Raw genomic sequence first — 18,591 nt, forward strand, 5'->3', positions numbered from 1 at the left:
TTGTTTTTTTTTTTAATATAAAAAATGTGGGGACAGGTGGAGGCAGGGGCACATGCATGGGATGGCAGAATCCCTCCTTGTCCTCAGGCCTCTGCCCCCCAGCCTGCAGAGGGAGACCAGGAGTAAGGGCCTGTAGATTCCTAGCCCTGGGGCCTGCCCCTGAGGCTCCTCTCTGAGGGTCAGGGGCCAGGCCCTCCTTCACTCTCAGGCTCCTTGCCCTGAGCCAGCGGGCAGCACGGAGTCCTGGGGGTGGCCACCACCCTGAGGTTGGGCAGAACAGCAGATGGCAGCGTTTCTGGCAACACTGAGTTCTGGGGCTGGTAGTCAGACCCCTGTGCCTTCTTCTTGGGTCCACTGGACTGTGCCAGAGCCGTGGCAGCCAATAAGCACCATCTCCAGGCTATGGGGGTCCCAGGGCAAGGCCAGGCCTCCTGACCCTGGTGGGGGCTCTCCAGTGCTGGTAGCCTCGGCCTGGCTCGCAGGCTCTGGGGGCCCAGTCCTAGCCCCTTCCTCAGAAGGAGGAGGTGAGGCAGGGGTGGTGGGCTCAGAGCAGAGTTCTCCTGAGCCAGGGGGCTCTGAGTCTGAGGTGGAGGTCCAGAAAGCTGTGGCTCGAGGCCAGGGGGAGCTCTGAGATGCTGGGGGGCCCCAGGGCCAGGGTGCCATGAGGGGAGGGGGCCCTGGACGAGGATGGGGCCAAGTCCCACTCAAGACAGAGCCAGCTGGGGGCTGCAGGCAGTAGGAGGATGTCCCAGTATCCACACACAGAGGCTGCAGGAGCCCAGAGGCACTGGCTGGGCAGGGCCTCTCTCCGGACGCCTGAGGACACGGGCCCTCCCCATGGGGTGCCAGGACCAGCTGTACAGCCTGGCGAAGTGACTGCAGTCCCTCCCGCATCTGCAGCACCTGCTCAGACAGCTCCACCACCTTTAGGGGAGGGAGGCGGTGAGGTCAGAGTGGAGTAAGCCACCTCACACAACAGCATGCCTGCCCCTTGCCCCACCCTGCCTCCACCTTGCCCCTCACCCACCGCCTGCCGCAGCTTGTCCAGTGTGTCTGTATTCCTTGCCTCGCTGGGCCCAAGGGGGACAGTGAGCAGGCCACTCTCTGTGGGTAGTAGGATGGGGTTATCGGCTGGGGCTGGTAAGAGGAGACAGACAAGTGTGGGGTCTAGGCCTCTGCCCCGGTGAGAATAGACCTCACCGACCTGGTAAGACCTGACTCCAAGGATCATTGCTAGTGGCCTTGCCCAAGGTGCTGAATTTTGCCCAAACTGCCAGGGATAGGGAAAACACCTCCTAGCAGCCCTGCATCGCACTGCTGAGCATTCTCCTCCCTCTCAGAAAGTTGTTCTTTGTGCCTGTCCCTTGTCTGTCCTCCACAGAAATGGACATTCCTGGGAGCTCATTACCTGGGCCACTTCCCAGGCCTGCCTGGCCTGGCCTAGAGCCAGTTTCACCCCCTGGTTCCTCAGGCCTCTGTCCTCTCCCACTGAGCCAGACATTGTGCTGAGGGTTTTAGTTACATAATCTTATTTAACACGCACAACCCATTTCATAGACAGGAAGCTGAGGCCAGAGAAGCCAATTTCACACTGCCAGAAAGCTGACAGAACAGGGATCCAAACCCAGTTCCCAGCTATGTCTAACACCAAGGTGCTCGTTTAACTCCCCTGTGCACATGACACAGAGGTTGCAGGGGGTGTGAGCAAGAGGACTCCCAGGAAGTCTGTACCCTGCTGGTTTCTCTAACACCAATTGCTCAGAGGCCAACAATGCTGAGGTTCACAGGGCAAAGGGGCTCCCCACCAACCTAGCCCATGCCCGGGCCCCGGTACCTGGTCCAGGGGAGGGGCTGCTGCTACATTCCGGGCCAGACTGCCCCATGTGGAAAGAGAATTTGGGCTGGTCCGAGCCACAGCCGTCCTCAATGCCATCTACTACCCTGTGGACCCAGGTGCCAAGACAACAAATCAATGGACAGGAAGCCACTGTGGTGCCACATGGGACAGGATGCCCCAGTGTCCACATACACAGTCTGTAGGAGGCTGAAACTGACCAGGAGGCCTCGGGGTCTCAGGAGAAAGCTAACACGTGGCCCCTTCCCCTAGGAGCTGGCAGTGTAGCACGGGAGCCAAGCTTGAGCAGCATGAAACAGCAGTTCAGGGTATGCCATGCACCAAACTGGGGTGGGGCAGCAGGAGAAAGGAGGAGCCAAGGAAGGCTTCCTGGAGCAGGCAGGCTAGGACCAGCAAGCTGACAGGAGTTAAGATGGAAGGATGGGCACCCAGGGCTCAGGTGTGCCTTGCTAGGGCCTCAACCTCATCACCACCACCTCTGCCATGGGAGCCCAGAGCCCACTTACCTGGGGCTCAGATCCGGGGGCACATTCCACGGCATGGGGGGCAGCTGCAGCCCCTCTAGGGTCCGTGGAGGAGCAGAGGGGCCAGCCTCAGCCTTAGAAGCCCCTGCCCTGCTTGGCCGCCCTCTGCCACCTAAACGTGGTCGGGGTGCAGTTCGACGTGGGGAGAGCAGCTTGGCGGCCGAGGATGAGGAGGTGCAGCTGGGAGACAGCAGGGGGCTAGAGGGCTCATCAGCTGGGGCTGGGGAGGCTGTGAGGCCCTGCTCCCCATCTGTCTCCTTCTCCTCCAGCGTGGACATGAGGGTGTTGTCACCACTCAGGGAGCTGGTGTCCACCTGGGGACAGTGGGGGACAGTGAATTGGCATGGATCTCCCCTACCAAGGCTTCATCTCCCCTAGAAGCAATGAGCTGTTTTTGTTAAACAGAGCACCCAGTGTCTGCCCTTCTGCAGAAGAGGCCCAGTTAGGAGGTGCTGCCACCACAAAGCTGCCACGCCCTGCAGGTGTCCCTCTAAATTCCACCCCTCTACTTGGTCCCTCAGGCTAACTGAACTATACGAGAGAACACAGCACTAAAAACTAGTTTTGAATTAGTGAAATAATCTGGGCAAATTCAAAGGCCCTTAGAACAGTCCTGTTTTGCCATGAAGAAGCAGGGGGCTATTTTGAGAAGCAGCCTGGAGAGCTGGTGCCTGTCCCTGCCCTGCTCAGCCCCCTGACCATGGGGGCCACCCCTCTGGCTGCACCCTACAATATTCCTCGTCTGTTTCCAGTGGACTCAGCTTCCATCACCAAGACTTTGCCCTGGGCAGGGCCAGCTGTCTCAGATAAGCCAAAGAGGGTCGGGCTGGGGCTATGGGTGTGAATGGGCAGGGAGAGTATAGGCCCCCGGCTCCACTTGTGGGGGCCTTCACACCAGGCAATGCCTCACACACAGCACTGCTCCACACCCAGCCTCTGCCCACCACGCCAGGCTCCCTGGCACCCCCAGCCCTCTCCATGCAGGTACCCAGCACCCTCACCTCTGCAGTGCCTCCCCCAGCACCCAGGTTGTAGCTGAGCTCCCCTCGGAGGCCGCGGCTGAAGCGAGGGGCAAACTCAGGGTACAGCGCAAGGCTCTCGTGCAACCCGGCAAGCTGCAGGCACTGCAGTACACAGTATGTCAGCCCCTTCACGTCGGCATTGGCCTTTACCACCTGCTCTCGCCGGGGCAGCTCACAGCCAATCAGGTCACCCTTCCCTGCGGAGAGAAAGCAGAAGTTAGCAAGCTCTGACCCTCAGCCACAGGAAGCCCCCACCCCTCGGAGCTGGGCTAGGCCTTCTCAGCTGAGACCCCACTGTGCAGCCTGGGAGCAGGCAGAGTGGAGGGCAGAGGCCTGGCCCCTGCTGCCTGCAGCCCTGGCTCTCAAACACATTCAGAGCAAAGCCACCGTGCGGAAACATCAGAATTTCAGCTCTGACAGAGTGAACAGTCATCAGTGCTGGTGGTTGCAGGCTGACTCTGTCGATGAGAATCTCCTGGGGAAGTCAGACCAAACTCCCAGACCCCATCCCTACCTACGGCGTCACAGTATCTACGGGAGACCTCGCAATCTGATTTTTAAAAAAGCTCCACAGGTGATTCAAGTGAGGCTTGTCCAGGGACCAGTGTTTGGAACCAGCAATTTAGAGCCCCATGTGGCACAGTGAAAATGTCAGTGGCCAGGTTACTTCATCTTTCTGGGCGCTGGCTTCTCTACTAGAGATGCCGCATTCAACTGAGTCCATGGAATTTTCTTGATTTCACCAGAAGGGGTCAATGGAGGGTTTCCCCATGGCCAGGTTGAAACAGCCACCAGGCTGACAGCAATTGTAAAAGGGCATCAGTGACAGCCTGAGGCCCAGTGTCAGCGACGGTAAATTGTGTGTTTTGTGGGGGCTGCGTGTCTTGGAATCAATGAAATAGGATATGTCCAGCCCAGGGACTGGTGAAGATTAAATGATTTAATGTAGATAAAGTACCTGACACAAAGACGACCAATAAAAGTTCATTTCCTTCGTTTCCCTTCCAACAAAAGGCCACTTATAGATCATTCTCAACAGGGAAAGGCTTGCAGTCTGGGCTTGGGCAGAGCTGCAAGCCCTCCAGGCAGCTCACCCCACTATCAGACAGCTCAAACTATGAGAAAGTCTTTCTTTATCCTTAAGGACAAAGGAGGGCTGCCACTCCTTCCTGTGGGCCACCTCAGGCTGCCAGCAGCACACACTGAGCTCAGAGGTCTCCTCTAAATGTTCCTGGACTTTTGCTCAACTTAAGTGTAGATTGCACCCCCATTAAATTTTATTTTCTTGGTTTCAGGCCATCCTTCTGGTTCCTTTTGAGAGCTGTTAGCATCTCAATGTGATTGTCTGAGGAATGAGCTCTCTCTTCATTTGTGTCATCTGAAATAGGATATGTGTTTCTTGTCTTCATTTAAGAGGTGAGATATGCCAGGCGGTGGTACACACCTGTAATCCCAGCACTCTGGGAGGCTGAGACCAGGAGTTCAAGACCAGCCTGAGCAAGAGCGAGACCCTGTCTGTACTAAAAAATAGAAAAATTAGCCAGGCATGGTGGTACACCTGTTGTCCCAGCTACTCAGGAGGCTGAGGCAAGACGATCGCTTGAACCCAGGAGTCTGAGGTTGCTGTGAGTTATGATGACACCACTGCACTCTAGCCAGGGTGACAGAGTGAGACTCTGTCTCTAAACAAAGAAAAAAAAAATGAGAAACAGGACAGGACTGTGGGCAGAGTCTTGGGGACAGAGACTGCCCTCTAGGTTGCTATCTCAGCCTGAGCCTCCAGGCCCAGCTCATCCAATCCTTCCTCCCTCACAATGGACTTTCATAAGCAGAGGTAGGGGCCAGAAGCCACACTGGTGCCTGAGGGCAGCCTCAGCTGCCAGGAGCAGGCAGGATATACCTGGGTGTTCAGGTAAGGCGGCGGCTGGGGAGATGTGGGTGTAGAAAGCCAGGCCCTGATTGGGGCCGGGAGCCAGGCATTCATCAGGGCATACAGATCTTCCAAGTCAATGGGGAAATAGTTCCATCCAGAACATGAGGGCTAGGATGGGAGAGCTCAATGGTGGCATAAGTCTTGGTGCTAGAGACATCATGGAGGCAAAGGCCCAGAACACAGGCAGTGGCCATTCTTGTGTCTCCATCTAAGTACTGAACACTGAACGTTGGCTATTCTGAGACTTGGAGCCTGGTACCAGCAAAGAGCTTGTCTGAGGATCTGTGCCAGCTTCTAGCCACTCTGCTTCCTTGGCTCCAAGCTGACAACCATCTGTTTAGTAATCCACTTGACAACCTTGCTTTGGGTTGACCAGTCTGCAAAGGTCAAAACCTGTCTTCGTGCCCTTCTCAATCTCTCCAATTCTCCAACATTTCTTGGGGATTGCCAGCCACACTTGAGTGGCACAACTCTGTTTTCTCAGTCCTGGCATAAGCTGCATGTAGGCCCAGAAGCCAGATGCAAAATGGAGGGTGTCAACATCCTGTTACCTCTCTCAGGCTCCAAGACCCCCGATGATGGTATTTCCCCTCCTGTTTCCTGCCGAAAGATCATCCTCCTAAAGGAAGTGCAAATGCACACACGACAGCTGTTGGGGCCGCTAGCAATGCTGTACCCATGTTCTGCTTCGCTCTTGCTTCTCGTCTTCATTGTGGATTGCCAGGCTAGCAACGAACCTCAGACCCCTTCCGACTGCAGCTGTCTTCACACAAGTCTACACATACCTTGGCTGCCTGAGAGTGCAGTTGTGGTCAGCTACGGTCTGGTCACCGCCTCCCTTCCATCTTGTGTGAGTCCCTTGACTACCCAAGCAGGTCCCAGTGTTCCCTGCCCTGGGGAGATCACTGCTGAGAGCCTCCCACGGCCACAGAGCTGTGCTCCCCTTTAGCAGCTTTTCACGGACGCAGCCCCATGTTTCCCAGAGGGCTTGAATGTGCTTTCCTGAGGCCCAGGGTGCACGTCCTCCCCTCCTGAGACCATTCCCTGTCTGCAGGCACAATTCCCCTCACAGTGCCTGGGAGCCCCATGTAAGCAGCATGAGACTTAGGGCCAGGCAGACTAGGTTCTAAGCCCAGTTGGCCAACCCTAGCTGTTCTTTAACCTCTCTGACCTTGGTCTCCTTCTACGCGAAGTGGGAATAATAATCATTCCTACCCCGCTGGGCTCTGTGAGGCTTGTGTGACACAAAGCATGCGAGGGCTGGGACTGGGCTAGTCACACTGGGAGACCCTGTGAGCTGCACGATGATTACATCCATTCCGCAAATGCAATCTCTTCGTCCTCACCTAGGGAGTCACTTCTTTGATCTCACTTCTTCTTTTGCCAAGAAGCGAAGTATGTATGCTGTACACACCGTTTCTACCAGAGCGAGTCTCCCTGGCCATTTGGAGGCTGAGCTCTGCTGTCACCCTGGCTCTGGGCTTGCTCTGCCTCAGGAAAGTAGCGTCCCACCTCTCCACCGGGCCCACAGCACACCTTCTACTCCTTCCCTTTTCAGCCCTGCTGACCACTCTCCCCAGCACTTCCGTCCTCAGCATTTGATCTTCCTCCTGACAAGCTGCTCCCATCTGTCCACTCATAGACCAGCTTCTTTTAATAGATTGTTCTTCCACTAGCTCTGTCCCAGGAACACCTGTGAGATCCTGTCCACCTCCTTATGTTGCCACCTTGCAGTCACTGGGTCTCCTCTGAGCTTTGCCCAGGACTCCATGGCTACTCCCGACTCCGCCCTGGATGTTTCTCCCCCTGTGGCCTTGTGTACATCCCCTCTCTGCGTTTTCTGCAGATCGGGGCCATGGTCTCACTCACACACACACACACACAGTCCCCATGCCCTCTCTCCCACCCTCACAAACCTAGGATGGCGAGCACGGTGCCACCCTTGAGCACCTCCATGGAGCCAGAGCAGACAAAGTAAAGGGCCTGGAGAGCGTCGCCTTGGTGGATGAGGTACTCTCCAGGCGTGCAGAAGGCGGGCCGCAGGGCCAGAGACAGCGCCCTCAGGCAGCCGCGGCTTGCTGCCTCGAACAGCGGCAGCTGCAGGACCTCCTTGTGCAGGTGCATGGCGATGTCTGCGCGCAGCTCGTCCGGGAGGCTCTGCAGCAGCTGCAGGCAAACAGGGATGAGGGTTGGGCGTGGCAGAAGAGGCAACCTCCAGCCAGCCAATTTCCATCCTGGCAGGCCTTGGGAGCAAGGGGGGCTGTGGGAGGGGCCTGTGGGCTCCCGCCCAGCACCAAGCTCCACGCAGAGTGCAGTCGGCGAGGGGGGGCCTCTGCCTCCCTCCCAATCACTTTAACCACCGTGAGCAGCTCAGCTTTCCGCCTCCTGGACTTAGGCTCAGAAGTCAGTGAGCACAGAGCGCCCAGACCTAGCCAGGGTTCAGAGGGCCTCCTAGCCGCCTTGGCTGCCCTCTAGCGCATGCTGCTGTCCCCACCAAGAGTGAGCAGGGGCAGAGTGCCAAAAGTCTGCATTCTTCTCCCGCCCACTTCTGATAATTTTAGGCCAAGTGCAAACCCCTTGAGGGAGCAAAGCTAGAAGGGCTAGCCCGGGAGGCTGCAGCACCTCGGTGGTGTCGATGCCGTTGTTCACAGCCCAGGTGGCCTGGAAGTACTCGAGCATGCGCTGCTTGAGGGGCTTGGGGATGCGATGGATGCGGATGTAGTCGCGCAGGTCGCGAGTGCGGCTGTGGTACAGAAAGCGGCGGGCGTACATGCGCTGGATGATGGCCGTCACGTTCCCAAACACCACCGCGTGCATCAGGGCTGGGGGAGGGTGGCGAGAGGGGGTCACCTACAGGACTGGCCTGGACCAGCCTGACACCACGCTGGACACATCTGTCCTCTGCCCCCCAGGACGCTCCTAGGCAAGGCACATAGGCTGCTGTGTGGCACGGAGTCTCCCAGCCCTGGCCTCGTGTTCTGTGCACCACCTAAAGCGGAAGAACCTCTGGCCTCAGGACCTAGGGGGAGGTGGGAGAGGGGCGCCACCTGGGGGCCAGAAGTCTGGGAGTGGGCCCAGAGAAGACTGAGGCTCACGGGCCAGGTCTCACCGCCGATGAGCATGGTGCAGATGGAGAAGATCTTCTCGGTGTCCGTGTTGGCGGACACGTTGCCGAAGCCCACGCTGGTGAGGCTGCTGAGTGCAAAGTAGAGGGAGGTGATGTAGGCACTGCGCAGCGACGGGCCGCCCAGGAGCTCCAGCCCTGTCCCGTTGGCCTCGCTGCTGCCACTGCTGCAGTTGTCACTCTGGCCAGAGCTATTCCCTCCAACTGAGCTCCGGCCCACCAGGTAGTAGGGGGTCTCCAGTCGGCGGGCCAGCTCCTGCAGCCAGCCTGGAAAGGGGCGGGGGAAGAGCCTGAGCTGGCAGGAGGACACTGCTCTACTGGGGGCGTGGGAGTGCCCACTGTCAACCCCGGAGTGGGGACATGCACACACAGACCCACCCCCGTGGCTTCTCACCACTTCCCCTTCTCCCCCAGCCCAGCACACCCCTAGCCACCCCCTCAAACCTTCAGCAAGACAAGCACATGAGGAAGAGGTTGCCATCTCCCCAGCAGGCTCCTACAGGACGATGGCACAAGGAGTATCACACCCTCTTCCCCATGGCTGGCCTGATCTCAGGTCATGGGCCCAGCTGGAGGGGGCAAAGGGACTAGAGGGGTTCACTGCATTCGATCACAGCCTTGTCCCCAAGGCTGGGTGGTGAGGCCACCTCTTCTGCCACGTCTGCCCTGATTCCTCTTCCTGTGTCTCTCCAAGCCCATTTGCTCTAGAAAGTTCTCCCTCCCCACCCCATTCAGGCTCATCCCTCCCCTGCAACCACACAAACCACCCAACCTCATGCACATGTACACATTCTCAAGCACACCTATGTGGCCATGTGCATACACACTGTCGAGACTGCGTGTGTGCCCCACACAGTTGAAAAGACAAGGACACACTTGTGAGCACCTTACATAGCCACAGCCACTCACACTAAGGTCTGTGCACACTTGGGAGAGAAAAGTACACAGGTGCATGCACTCTGACACACAGGCAAGGGTGGGGACACTTGTAGGGACATGAGCACACAGGTGTATACCCTCAGGCTACGGGCAGACAGGCACCTGTGCATTCACACAGGCACTCACACACATGCAGTCACAGGCCAGGAAGGACTGCTGCGTGGAGGCTGAATTTGCCCAGGTCTCCCCCTCAACCCGACATTCCTGACCTGGCCTTGGCAGGAGGTAGGGCTGTGTACTGGGGTCTCTTATGAGCCCAGGGCTGCCAGAAGACACTCTGGACCTCACTGGAGGGTTGTGGGAGCTCTAGGCTGTTGGGGGGGTGTCCCAGGGTCTACAGAGGTCCTGGCAGAGCTGGGGACCATGGGGTGTAAGAGAGAAAGGGCAGATTGGCTGATCTAGAACTGAGAGCAGATGGTAAATGTGGGGTATGGCTCAGGGTCACAGGCCTCAGTGAGACCCCACCTCTCCAAGTGTGCTCTTCCCCTCCCACCTCAGCACACAGACCCCTATTCTACAGTCTCCCCAACACCTTATGCACGTGGGTCCCTGTGGTCCCCACACCCTCCTCTCATCTACCCACCCACTCCTTTGGCAATCTCATGCCCTGTGTGCCAGGAGCCAGGACCCCATAGGAGCTTCCTGTGCGCTCCAGTTCAGAAGAGCAGATGATGTGGGGCAGGAGTTACACCTCCAAGGTGCCACATAAGGGGGCTTGAAACAAAGTGCCATGGGCTAGGGCTAGAAGGCTTCCTGGAAGAAGGGACATTTGTGCTTGGTCTCAAAGGATAGGTAGAGTTCTGATACAAAGAAACTGAGAGGGGTTCATTCCTGATGGAGGGAAAGGTATGAGCCAAACCTGGAGATTTTAAGACGAATGCAGGCAAGTAGCTCAGTTTGGCTAGAATGTGGGGTTAACACCAAGGACATCAAATTCCAGGCTAAGGAACTTGTGGGGATGTATTACGACCTGCACCAAGGTGAGGGTTCACCCTCCTGTTACTTGAGGTGTGGTGTGAGAATGCAACGGAGTACATAAAAGTCTTCATTGTCATTGTTTAGTTGGGCCTCTGAGTATGATGCCCATGGTAAGGAGGGTGAGGGTGTGGTGGCCAGAAGCTACAGGACAGAGAGGAGGGTGACAAGGGGGCTTCTCTGCTCAGTCTTGGCCATGGGGCATCAGCAGCTCCAGGAGCTGGTACCAGGATGGTGTTGGCCAGGAGAGGCAGCTCTGGAGGCTGGTGGCTTTCACACTGAGAAATGCTCTCTTTTACCTCTCTCGGTATTTAGTACAATCTTCTGAAAACCCAGCCCACCCCTACTGGGCTAACGGGAATCTGCGGAAGGAATTCTGTCCGTACCATGGGAGGGAAACCGGGCAAGGAGGGCACAGAGAAGGAGCCTCCCACAGACAGAGCTGGGCAGCCCACTGGCCCAGCTCAGCCCCACCCTGCTACTGAGAGGTCTGGGTTTGGTGAAAACCCAGCTGAGGGGGAGTTTCTCTGGAGAAAGAAGGGGAAGATGATGATACACTTGGAAACTCTCCAAATGTAGACTGATACCAGCTCTGAATAGAATGAAACCACCCTGGAACTCAGGGGTCAACGGTGAAAGAATTACCATGTGTATCTGTGAGGGTCAGCTGGCCTCCCACATTCCCCTGCCCACTGTGGTGGGGCCCAGAGCCCTTCTGGGAGCCGGAAGTGTTCTTAATGTCAGATCCTCAACTCCTGTGAGGCGGCCTCAAGAGGGGAGCCTTGTGGACTCAAGACAAAGTGTGTCTGGGTCCTACTTTAGGGGGCAGGGGTGGACCTGGGCATTTGATGGGATCTCAGCCCACTGTAGGGGGCGGTGGAAACAGGGTCAGGGCCCTACTTCACCATTGTCCATCTCCCTGCCCTTGGACTCCGCTGCGTGGCTGTCTGACCCCAGAGCAGCCTCTACCACAGACGCCCTCTGGGAAGAGCAGGCGCCAAGGATCTGACACTGCCTAGAGTGTCCTGGTGTCCACGTGCTCAGCAACTAGAGTGCTCAGGGGAACATCCAAGTGTGCCCTGTGGGGCACACAGCCGTCTCCCGTGAGCTTGGCAGGAGAGAAGATTCACAGGAGCCTTGTCCCCAGGGGACTGATCAGAGCAGGTTTCTAAGGCTGACCTGGACACCTGGTTGACTCCACCAAGGAGCAGACCGTCATGAGAGCCGCCTGAACAGCTGGAAACATGGCCAAATGTCAGCTACTGGGAAGCTGACAGAGGGCTAGAGGGCTTGGGAGGGCGAAGGTAGGTTTAACTTTGGACCTGAGGAATATGGGGAGTTAGAAATGGCTGGAAAGGAAGGGTTTGGCTAAAGAGAGAGAATGGAAGTTGAGATGTTCATGCAGTGGTGTGGCAGCATGGCCAAGGGAAAACGAGGGGAGGAGGAGAGACGTGAGGAAAGCCTGTCTGGAGCCCCTGGAACTCAAGGGGCTGGGAGGAGGCTGGCTGACGACCACATCACATGGCAAAGGGGAGCGAGGTTGGCAGGGCCAGGTGCTACAGGGACTTCAAGGAGGATGAAGGTTTGGCCCTGGAAGGTCACAGTGACCTTCTGGGTGACATTTTGGATGGAGAGGTGGGGGTGGAAGCCCTTACGGCGGGGGTTAAGACATGAGTGGGTGGCAAGCAGAGGGAGGAGCTGTGGAAGTGGAGGTGACATGAAGGAGAGCTGTGGGACACAGAAAAGGCTGCGTTCCAGGCTGGGGGAGAGCGGAGATGCAGCAGAGAGAGATACAGGCTGGAGGTGGCAAGAGAGAGGCAGGAGCCTTGGGAGCCAAGGTGGTGGGGATGGGCTTCAGAGAGGATTGTGGGTAAGTGCGGGGCGTCAGAGGAACCCTTGAGGGCAGTGGCTCCCCACTTAGCCTTCCCAGCCAAGGAGGGGCTTAAGGAATGTGATCAAAGGTTGGCCACCAGGAGGCCCCCCAGGCAGCCCCCAGGCTTTCTCCACAATGCCCTGCTGCTGGAGAGCAGGCCTGCCATGTGGTGGTGGCTGTCGCACTCACACCTCACACCCCCTTCTCTGACTCGCATACACACAGGCCTGCCCAGGTCTCTGACCCGCATCAGCACACACACTTGCACTCACACTCCTCTGACGTGTATGCACAACACCCCCCCACCCCCCAACGCACAGGGGACCTCCAGTACCAATCTCAGGGAGCTCAGACTCGCTGCTCTCGATCTCCTGCTGGCCGATGTAGAACCAGACGCAGGCCACCCAGTGGGCGAGCAGGGCGAACACGGCCATGAGCAGGGTGAGCACCACGGCACTGTACTGCGAGTACCGGTCCAGCCGTGGGAGGAGGCGCAGCAGGCGCAGCAGCCGCACGGTCTTCAGCAAGTGGGCCCCGAAGTACTGACATGCAGGAGGGAAGAGAAAGGTCAGCCTAGGTTGGATCTGCCTGTCCCACCCCAAAGCCCACCCACCCAGCCCAGCCACACTGACCACATTGACTTTGAAGGCATGTAACAGGTCAAAGGGCAGTGCCGCGATGACATCCAGCAGGAACCAGGTGGTGACATAGTGGAGGCAAATGGACTTTGGGGCAAACACTACCTGGCCTGACTTGGACACGAATGTGGTACGGAAATTCAGCACAATGTCTGTGGGGAATCCGGGGTGGAGAGAGCACGTCAGCATGGGGCAGGGGGAAGCCATTCTCTTTTTTTTTTTTGAGGCTGGGTCTTGCTCTGTTGCTCAGGCTAGAGCACAGTGGCATCATTGTAGCTCACTGCAACCTCCAATGCCTGGGCTCAAGTGATCCTCCTGCCTCGGCCTCGAGAATAGCCGGGACTACAGGTGTGTGCCACCACACCCAGATCATTATTTTCATTTTTTATTTTAGAGAAGGTGTCTCACTATGTTATCCAAGCTAGTCTCCAGCCCCTGGCCTCAAGTGATCCTCCTACCTCAGCCTCCCAAGTTGTTGGGATTACAGGTGAGAGCCACCACGTCTGGCAGAGGCCACTCTTTACCAGACACTTGCTGAGTATTTGACACTGTCCCTTTTCATACATCGTCTTACTTAGCTCACATAGTAACTCTAACAGGTAGACAGTGTTATGCCTATTTTATGGAGGGAGAAACTGAGACTTGGAGAGGCTTTGACTGGCTGCTCAGGGTCATACAAGACATTAGTGGCAGAGACATGTTTGGAACCTGGGCCTGATTCCAAAGCTCACAAGTTGCAAACAGGGGGAGGGCAAGAGGGACACTTGTAGGCCACTGGAAGCCATGCAGACCATCCCCATCAAAGCCCCAGGGCGCCTGGTATGAGGAGTAGAAGGGCAGAGTGCACGCACCAAGGATGAAGAGGACCTCCACGGCCAGGTCACAGACACTGGGTGGGCCACGGGCTGTGCTGGGCTCCCGGGCTGTGCTCACACACACGCTGTAGGGCACGGTGACAGCCACGTAGAGTGTGGCAAGCAGGATGAAGCCGTCCCACGTAGCCCTCAGTGCCCCACAGTGCAGCAGGATGAAGGGTGACTTCCGGATAGCAGCTACTTTGTACTCAGGCAAGTTTGGCTTCTCCCCAAACACCCCCTGAGTGAGGCAGGGCAGGTCCAGGCAGGGAGGAAAGGATATTGGCACAGGCTGAGTTTGGATAGTGTCCAAGACGGGCATTCACCTCCTTTCTCTCCCTGCATTCTCAAAGCAACCTCTGATATAGGCATTGGGGTCTCCATTTTATAAATCAGAAAACTGAGGATCAGGGAGGTCAAGTGACTTAGCTGAGGTCACACAGGTGCTTCAGAGAGGAGCCAGGATTGAACCAGGGTCCATCTGATTCCAAGGCCAAGACTTTCCTCTATAACTTTGATGGATCAAGCATGTGACATTCCCACCCTCAGTCCCAAGCCCCAAAGTGCTGGTGGGGCCTGAGTGGCCCCCAGGATGTTCTATCTATGGTGGACCTCATTCCCTTTTCCCAACTCCTCGGTCTGCCCCTACCCTGGCCCCTGCTCCAAACACACACCCTAGTGCTCAATCCACCTTATTGAGCTTGTGCTTGCCCTTAGGCTGCTTCTGCAGGTGCCCAGATAGGTGGTAGAGCACAGCCCTGCTCCGCCGCCGGTTGGCATTGAAGCCTTTGGCTCCTGCCCGGCCATATCGGCGCCGGCCACCACCTGCAAAAGAAGAGGGGCTCCTGAGGATGATGAGGGGTGTGCCCAAACACCCCTGCATAGGGGCGTGGGTGTAGGACACCAGTTGCTGGCCCATGGACTGGTCTGGCTCATTGACTACTTAGTCTGTTTAGAGTTGGGGGCTCAGGCATTCCTCACTTCCTGGGCTCACTTGTCCACCCAGCAATGGGCAGACCTGGGGGTGCTTACAGACACTACTCCCAGGGTCTGCTTCCAGGAGGAGGCGGTTTGGACCAGATGAGGCAGGAGAGGATCTCTGTGGGCAAAGGCCTGGGAGAGGAGGTGGGGAGCTGGTTCACCAGGGAGGAGTGTAGAGCTAGCAGGAGGCCATCAGCAGAGGTGTGGGGCTCAGAGAAGGAGCCCAGAGTCTAGGTGAGGGAACTGAGGGTGATACTGAAGTCTGACATGGCGGAGAGGCAGACCCAGGGGGGGTGGGAATGGAGAGTACCCCCAGAATCCCCAAGTGGCAAAGAAACCTTGGAGCAACTTCTGATGACAGCTTTGTGACCTGCCAAAGGCCTGCCCCAGACTTTGGAGGATACAAAAGGAGAAAGATTCCAAGAACTTAAAAGAGGGCTTTGGCCAGGGCTCCCCAGTCAGGTTTGCCATGGGGAAAAGGAATTGGTGGGTCTGTGCTCAACCTCCCTAACTGGTCAGAAAGGGGTGCTCCATAGGCACAGTGGAGTTCATCTGCTTTCCATTTCTTAATAAAGTTGACTTAAAAACTCCAACTTTGTTCCAACCAGCCTATTTGGAAAAAAGATTTCCATACCTGGGCACGTAGAGCTGAGTGCGGCACAGGCCTCTCAGGCAGCCGGCATAGGAGTCAATGAGTGCAAGAGAGGTCAGGGGGGACCCACAAGCTTAGACTCGGTGCCACGGCCCCGCTCAGGCCTGGGGTACCCAATACCCCAGCCACAGCAGCTAAATCAATGGTCCCATGGGCACCCACCTGTCTCTTTCCATCTGTCAGGGCCCCCTCGGTTCTTGGTGTCGCTGATGTCCTTATGAGAGACCAGGAAGAGGGCCACCTCCCCTTTCTCATTCTTTATGGGTATCACATCCAGGAGACACCAGAACGGGAGCCCTAGGCACAAAAACAGACTCAGCCCACCTCCTACCCTCAGCCCTGCCCAAAGTGACACAGGCCTTGGCTCCACTGACATCCTGGGCAAGTCAAAGGCAAGGTCTAGGGGCTTCCTGGGGAGGGGGTGGCAGTCCAGTTTCACTTAGGACAGGGCTTGATGGAATGTGAGGGTTGGGGAGTGCGGGTGCAGCATGAGAAAGCAGACAGACAGTCAGACATCTGCCAAGACAGGGTGTTTTTCTGCTGGATGTGGGAAACTCAAGAATGGGGTTGAGTGGAGGCTGAGGCCAGGGTGAGGATGGTAGAAAGAAGGGGCAGGGACAAGAGGTGGGGTGGAGGAAGAGGGGATGGCAAGGGGATGGGTGCACAGGGAGATGGGATGAGATGGGGAGATGGGGAAGATGGGAAGGGGAAGGAGGAGGGACAGTGGATGGGTGGGTGCCAGGGTGTGTGAGACTGCGAAGGTGAGGCAGGCTGGCCAGGTGGCCCCTCACCGCTCTTCCGGTACAGGATCAGCTCAGCCTTGAACTCCTTGTGCTCATCCAGGGCCTTGCGGATCTGCTGGCGGACGAGCTCACTGGTATCTGGCCCGTAGAGGAAGGAGCAGGCACAGCCTCGCTGCATGACCTCAGCCCGGGAGAAGCCCGTGAGGTCACAGAAGCCATCAGAGCAGTAGACCACGGGGAAGAGCCCCGCCACCTGGGCGTTGCCCAGCACGAAGTTACTGTCTGCAAGAGAGCACCTCTCAGAGGGGAAGTGGGGTGAAGGGTATGTTGGGGGGGCTTCCTTTCCCAAATGCCTGCAACCAAAGAGTAGGTTTTACAAACCCCAGGAATCCTGTGTATGGGGGTGGGGGTGGGCAGAAGCTGTTTATGAATTGAAATCAATGTGTGTCACCTATGTGTCAGTGCCCCACAAGGGCTCCTTCCTAGCAGCATGTGTATGAGTACATCAGCGAATCAGCCCTGTGTGGGCACTGTGCTCTCTGAGGGTGTCCTGAGCCATGTGGGGTAAGGGGTGGGGTTGGGGATGCCCACAGGAGGCCAGCCTCAGCCCCACCTCTACCTCTGCCAGGCTCACCCACCAGCCAGAAACCCAGGTTGCCTGTCTGGCTCCTCCCACTGGGACCCACCTGGACTAGAAGGCAACCGGGGTTACCATACAGCCTATGCTCTGTGTGTGAACCCTAGCTGCCTGACCTGGCTCAGAACTTAGTAAAAGCAATCAAGAAGGGGGTGTAGGAATGGTGGCTGAACACAGGAGCCTGGAGCCAGGAACGTATTGGGGAGTGGGGGCGCTGAATCAGCAGGCTGCAGGAGCCAAGCACACTGACAAAGCAGATGGAGGAGCCTGGAGAGGGAAGAGCTCAGCGATGGGCTCCCACCCTCTCTCAGGAGCCAGAGACCATGGAGGACCTAGGCAAAGAGCTGGGAAGCCCCACTAGGGGTGAGTGTGAGGCAGGAGGAGGAGAGAGGGGGTTTCACAACTTTCCCTCAGCTCAGAGCCCCAGGAACCCATGATCCAGAGCTCAGGTTGCCTTCTCCAAACTTCCTCAGCCCTGGTGGGAGTCCCAGAACCCATCTTCTTTGGGGCTGGATGGGCTCTCTAAGGCTGGTGGGTTTAGGCTGTGAGATGCGCTTGGACACACATAGCTCTCCTGAGTCCTGGTTACTCTATCTCCGTTTGCAAATCTCTTGTCTAAATCTGTTATTTGAGCCCTCCTGGCTGTCCCTGAGCACTGCTGCAGGGATGGGATGGGTCAGCTTGACTAGCCCGCCCCTGCTAACAAAAAGCACCCCAGGCTCCATACCCAGGGACTTCTAGCCTTGCTGCCTGACCTGGAGCAGGGCTGACCCTGAACCCTTGGTGAAGGGATGGGAGGGGGGAACGGCGCCTGGCAGGAGACCGTGGCCTCAGCTTCAAGAGGGGTGCGGAAGGAGGAGGGGGTGAGAACAGGTGGACGACAAGCCGAGATGTCGGGGTCCAGAGCCGGCAGGAGCCCTGGCGTGGGACCGCTCTTCCGGGAGAGAGTGGGGTGAGGGTCGGACTCACGCGTGCCGTCGAAGCGCGTAGCGATGGTGTCCAGGAAGGTGTTCTGCGGCGCCAGAAGCCCCCGCATGGCTGGCATCTTAGGCGGCAGCGGCCGCCCGCCCCATCCCTCCGGGGTGCGGGGACTCAGCGCCGGGGGAGGGCGCCCACTTCGGCCGCCCCCCGCCGAGCCCCGCGCCCCCTAGCGCAGCCGTCGGGGGGCAATGTCTAGCCCGGGCTCGAAGGTCCCGCCAGCTGCCAGCGCGCGAGGAGGCGTCCGTACCGTCGGGGCCCGGAGCATGGCGCGCGGCCCCTCGCGCCCTGGTCTCACACGAATCCCAGGCTCCAGACTCCGCGGCCGCTGCGCTCTCAGCACCTCCCGCCGCGGCAGCCGCTGCAGCAGCTCCCGTTTCGGCAGCAGGTCGGCTCCCGCTCGGGCTCCTCTCGTCGCCGGGTCCCCGCAGCTCCCTCCGTCTGTCGGGAAGAAGCGGCAGCCTCCCTGCCTACCTCCCGCGCCCGCCGCCTGCACCGGGGTAACCATGGAGACGGGGCACACCCAGTCAGGGCCGCCTCCTTAAAGGGACAGGCCTCCCGCCGAGGGATCCTCCTCCCCTCGGGACCTCCGTAGGGGCAGGGGAGGCGGCGGCTGCCCTTGCCCCCGCCATGCGGGACGCTCCGCCCCCCCCCGCCGCCCCGCCCGCCCCTCGGAGAACGACGGGCGAGCGCCGGCTCCGCTCTGGCTGACTCAGCCCCAGCCGCAGGGGCGAGGCGTCTTTCTCTGCAGTCTGGGGGTTCTCAGAGAGCCTCCTAGCAGCCTCTCCTCCCCCAGAGCAACGAGAGGAGGGTTCGAGGCGGGGGGAGGGGGCGGTGTGTCGTAGAAGATGCTTTCCCCGAGG

General features: G+C 58.1%; 1 protein-coding gene across 1 annotated transcript; it reads right to left on the reverse strand.

Annotated features, from left to right (window-relative positions):
- Positions 1 to 2: 2 nt before the first annotated feature.
- KCNH3 (potassium voltage-gated channel subfamily H member 3) lies at positions 3 to 17,795 on the reverse strand. Its single transcript, XM_045554997.1, has 15 exons — positions 17,720 to 17,795; positions 16,162 to 16,395; positions 15,533 to 15,667; positions 14,429 to 14,562; positions 13,735 to 13,978; positions 12,878 to 13,035; positions 12,580 to 12,787; positions 8,444 to 8,725; positions 7,957 to 8,156; positions 7,251 to 7,500; positions 3,381 to 3,598; positions 2,362 to 2,693; positions 1,835 to 1,941; positions 1,028 to 1,104; positions 3 to 924 (listed from the first exon to the last, which is right to left on the reverse strand). Exons 1-15 carry the CDS (start codon positions 17,793 to 17,795, stop codon positions 325 to 327), a joined length of 3,255 nt encoding a protein of 1,084 aa, XP_045410953.1. The 3' UTR covers positions 3 to 324.
- Between the last annotated feature and the right edge of the window lie 796 nt (positions 17,796 to 18,591).

The sequence above is a fragment of the Lemur catta genome, chromosome 6 (assembly GCF_020740605.2).
Source record: "Lemur catta isolate mLemCat1 chromosome 6, mLemCat1.pri, whole genome shotgun sequence".
Classification (NCBI taxonomy): domain Eukaryota; kingdom Metazoa; phylum Chordata; class Mammalia; order Primates; family Lemuridae; genus Lemur; species Lemur catta.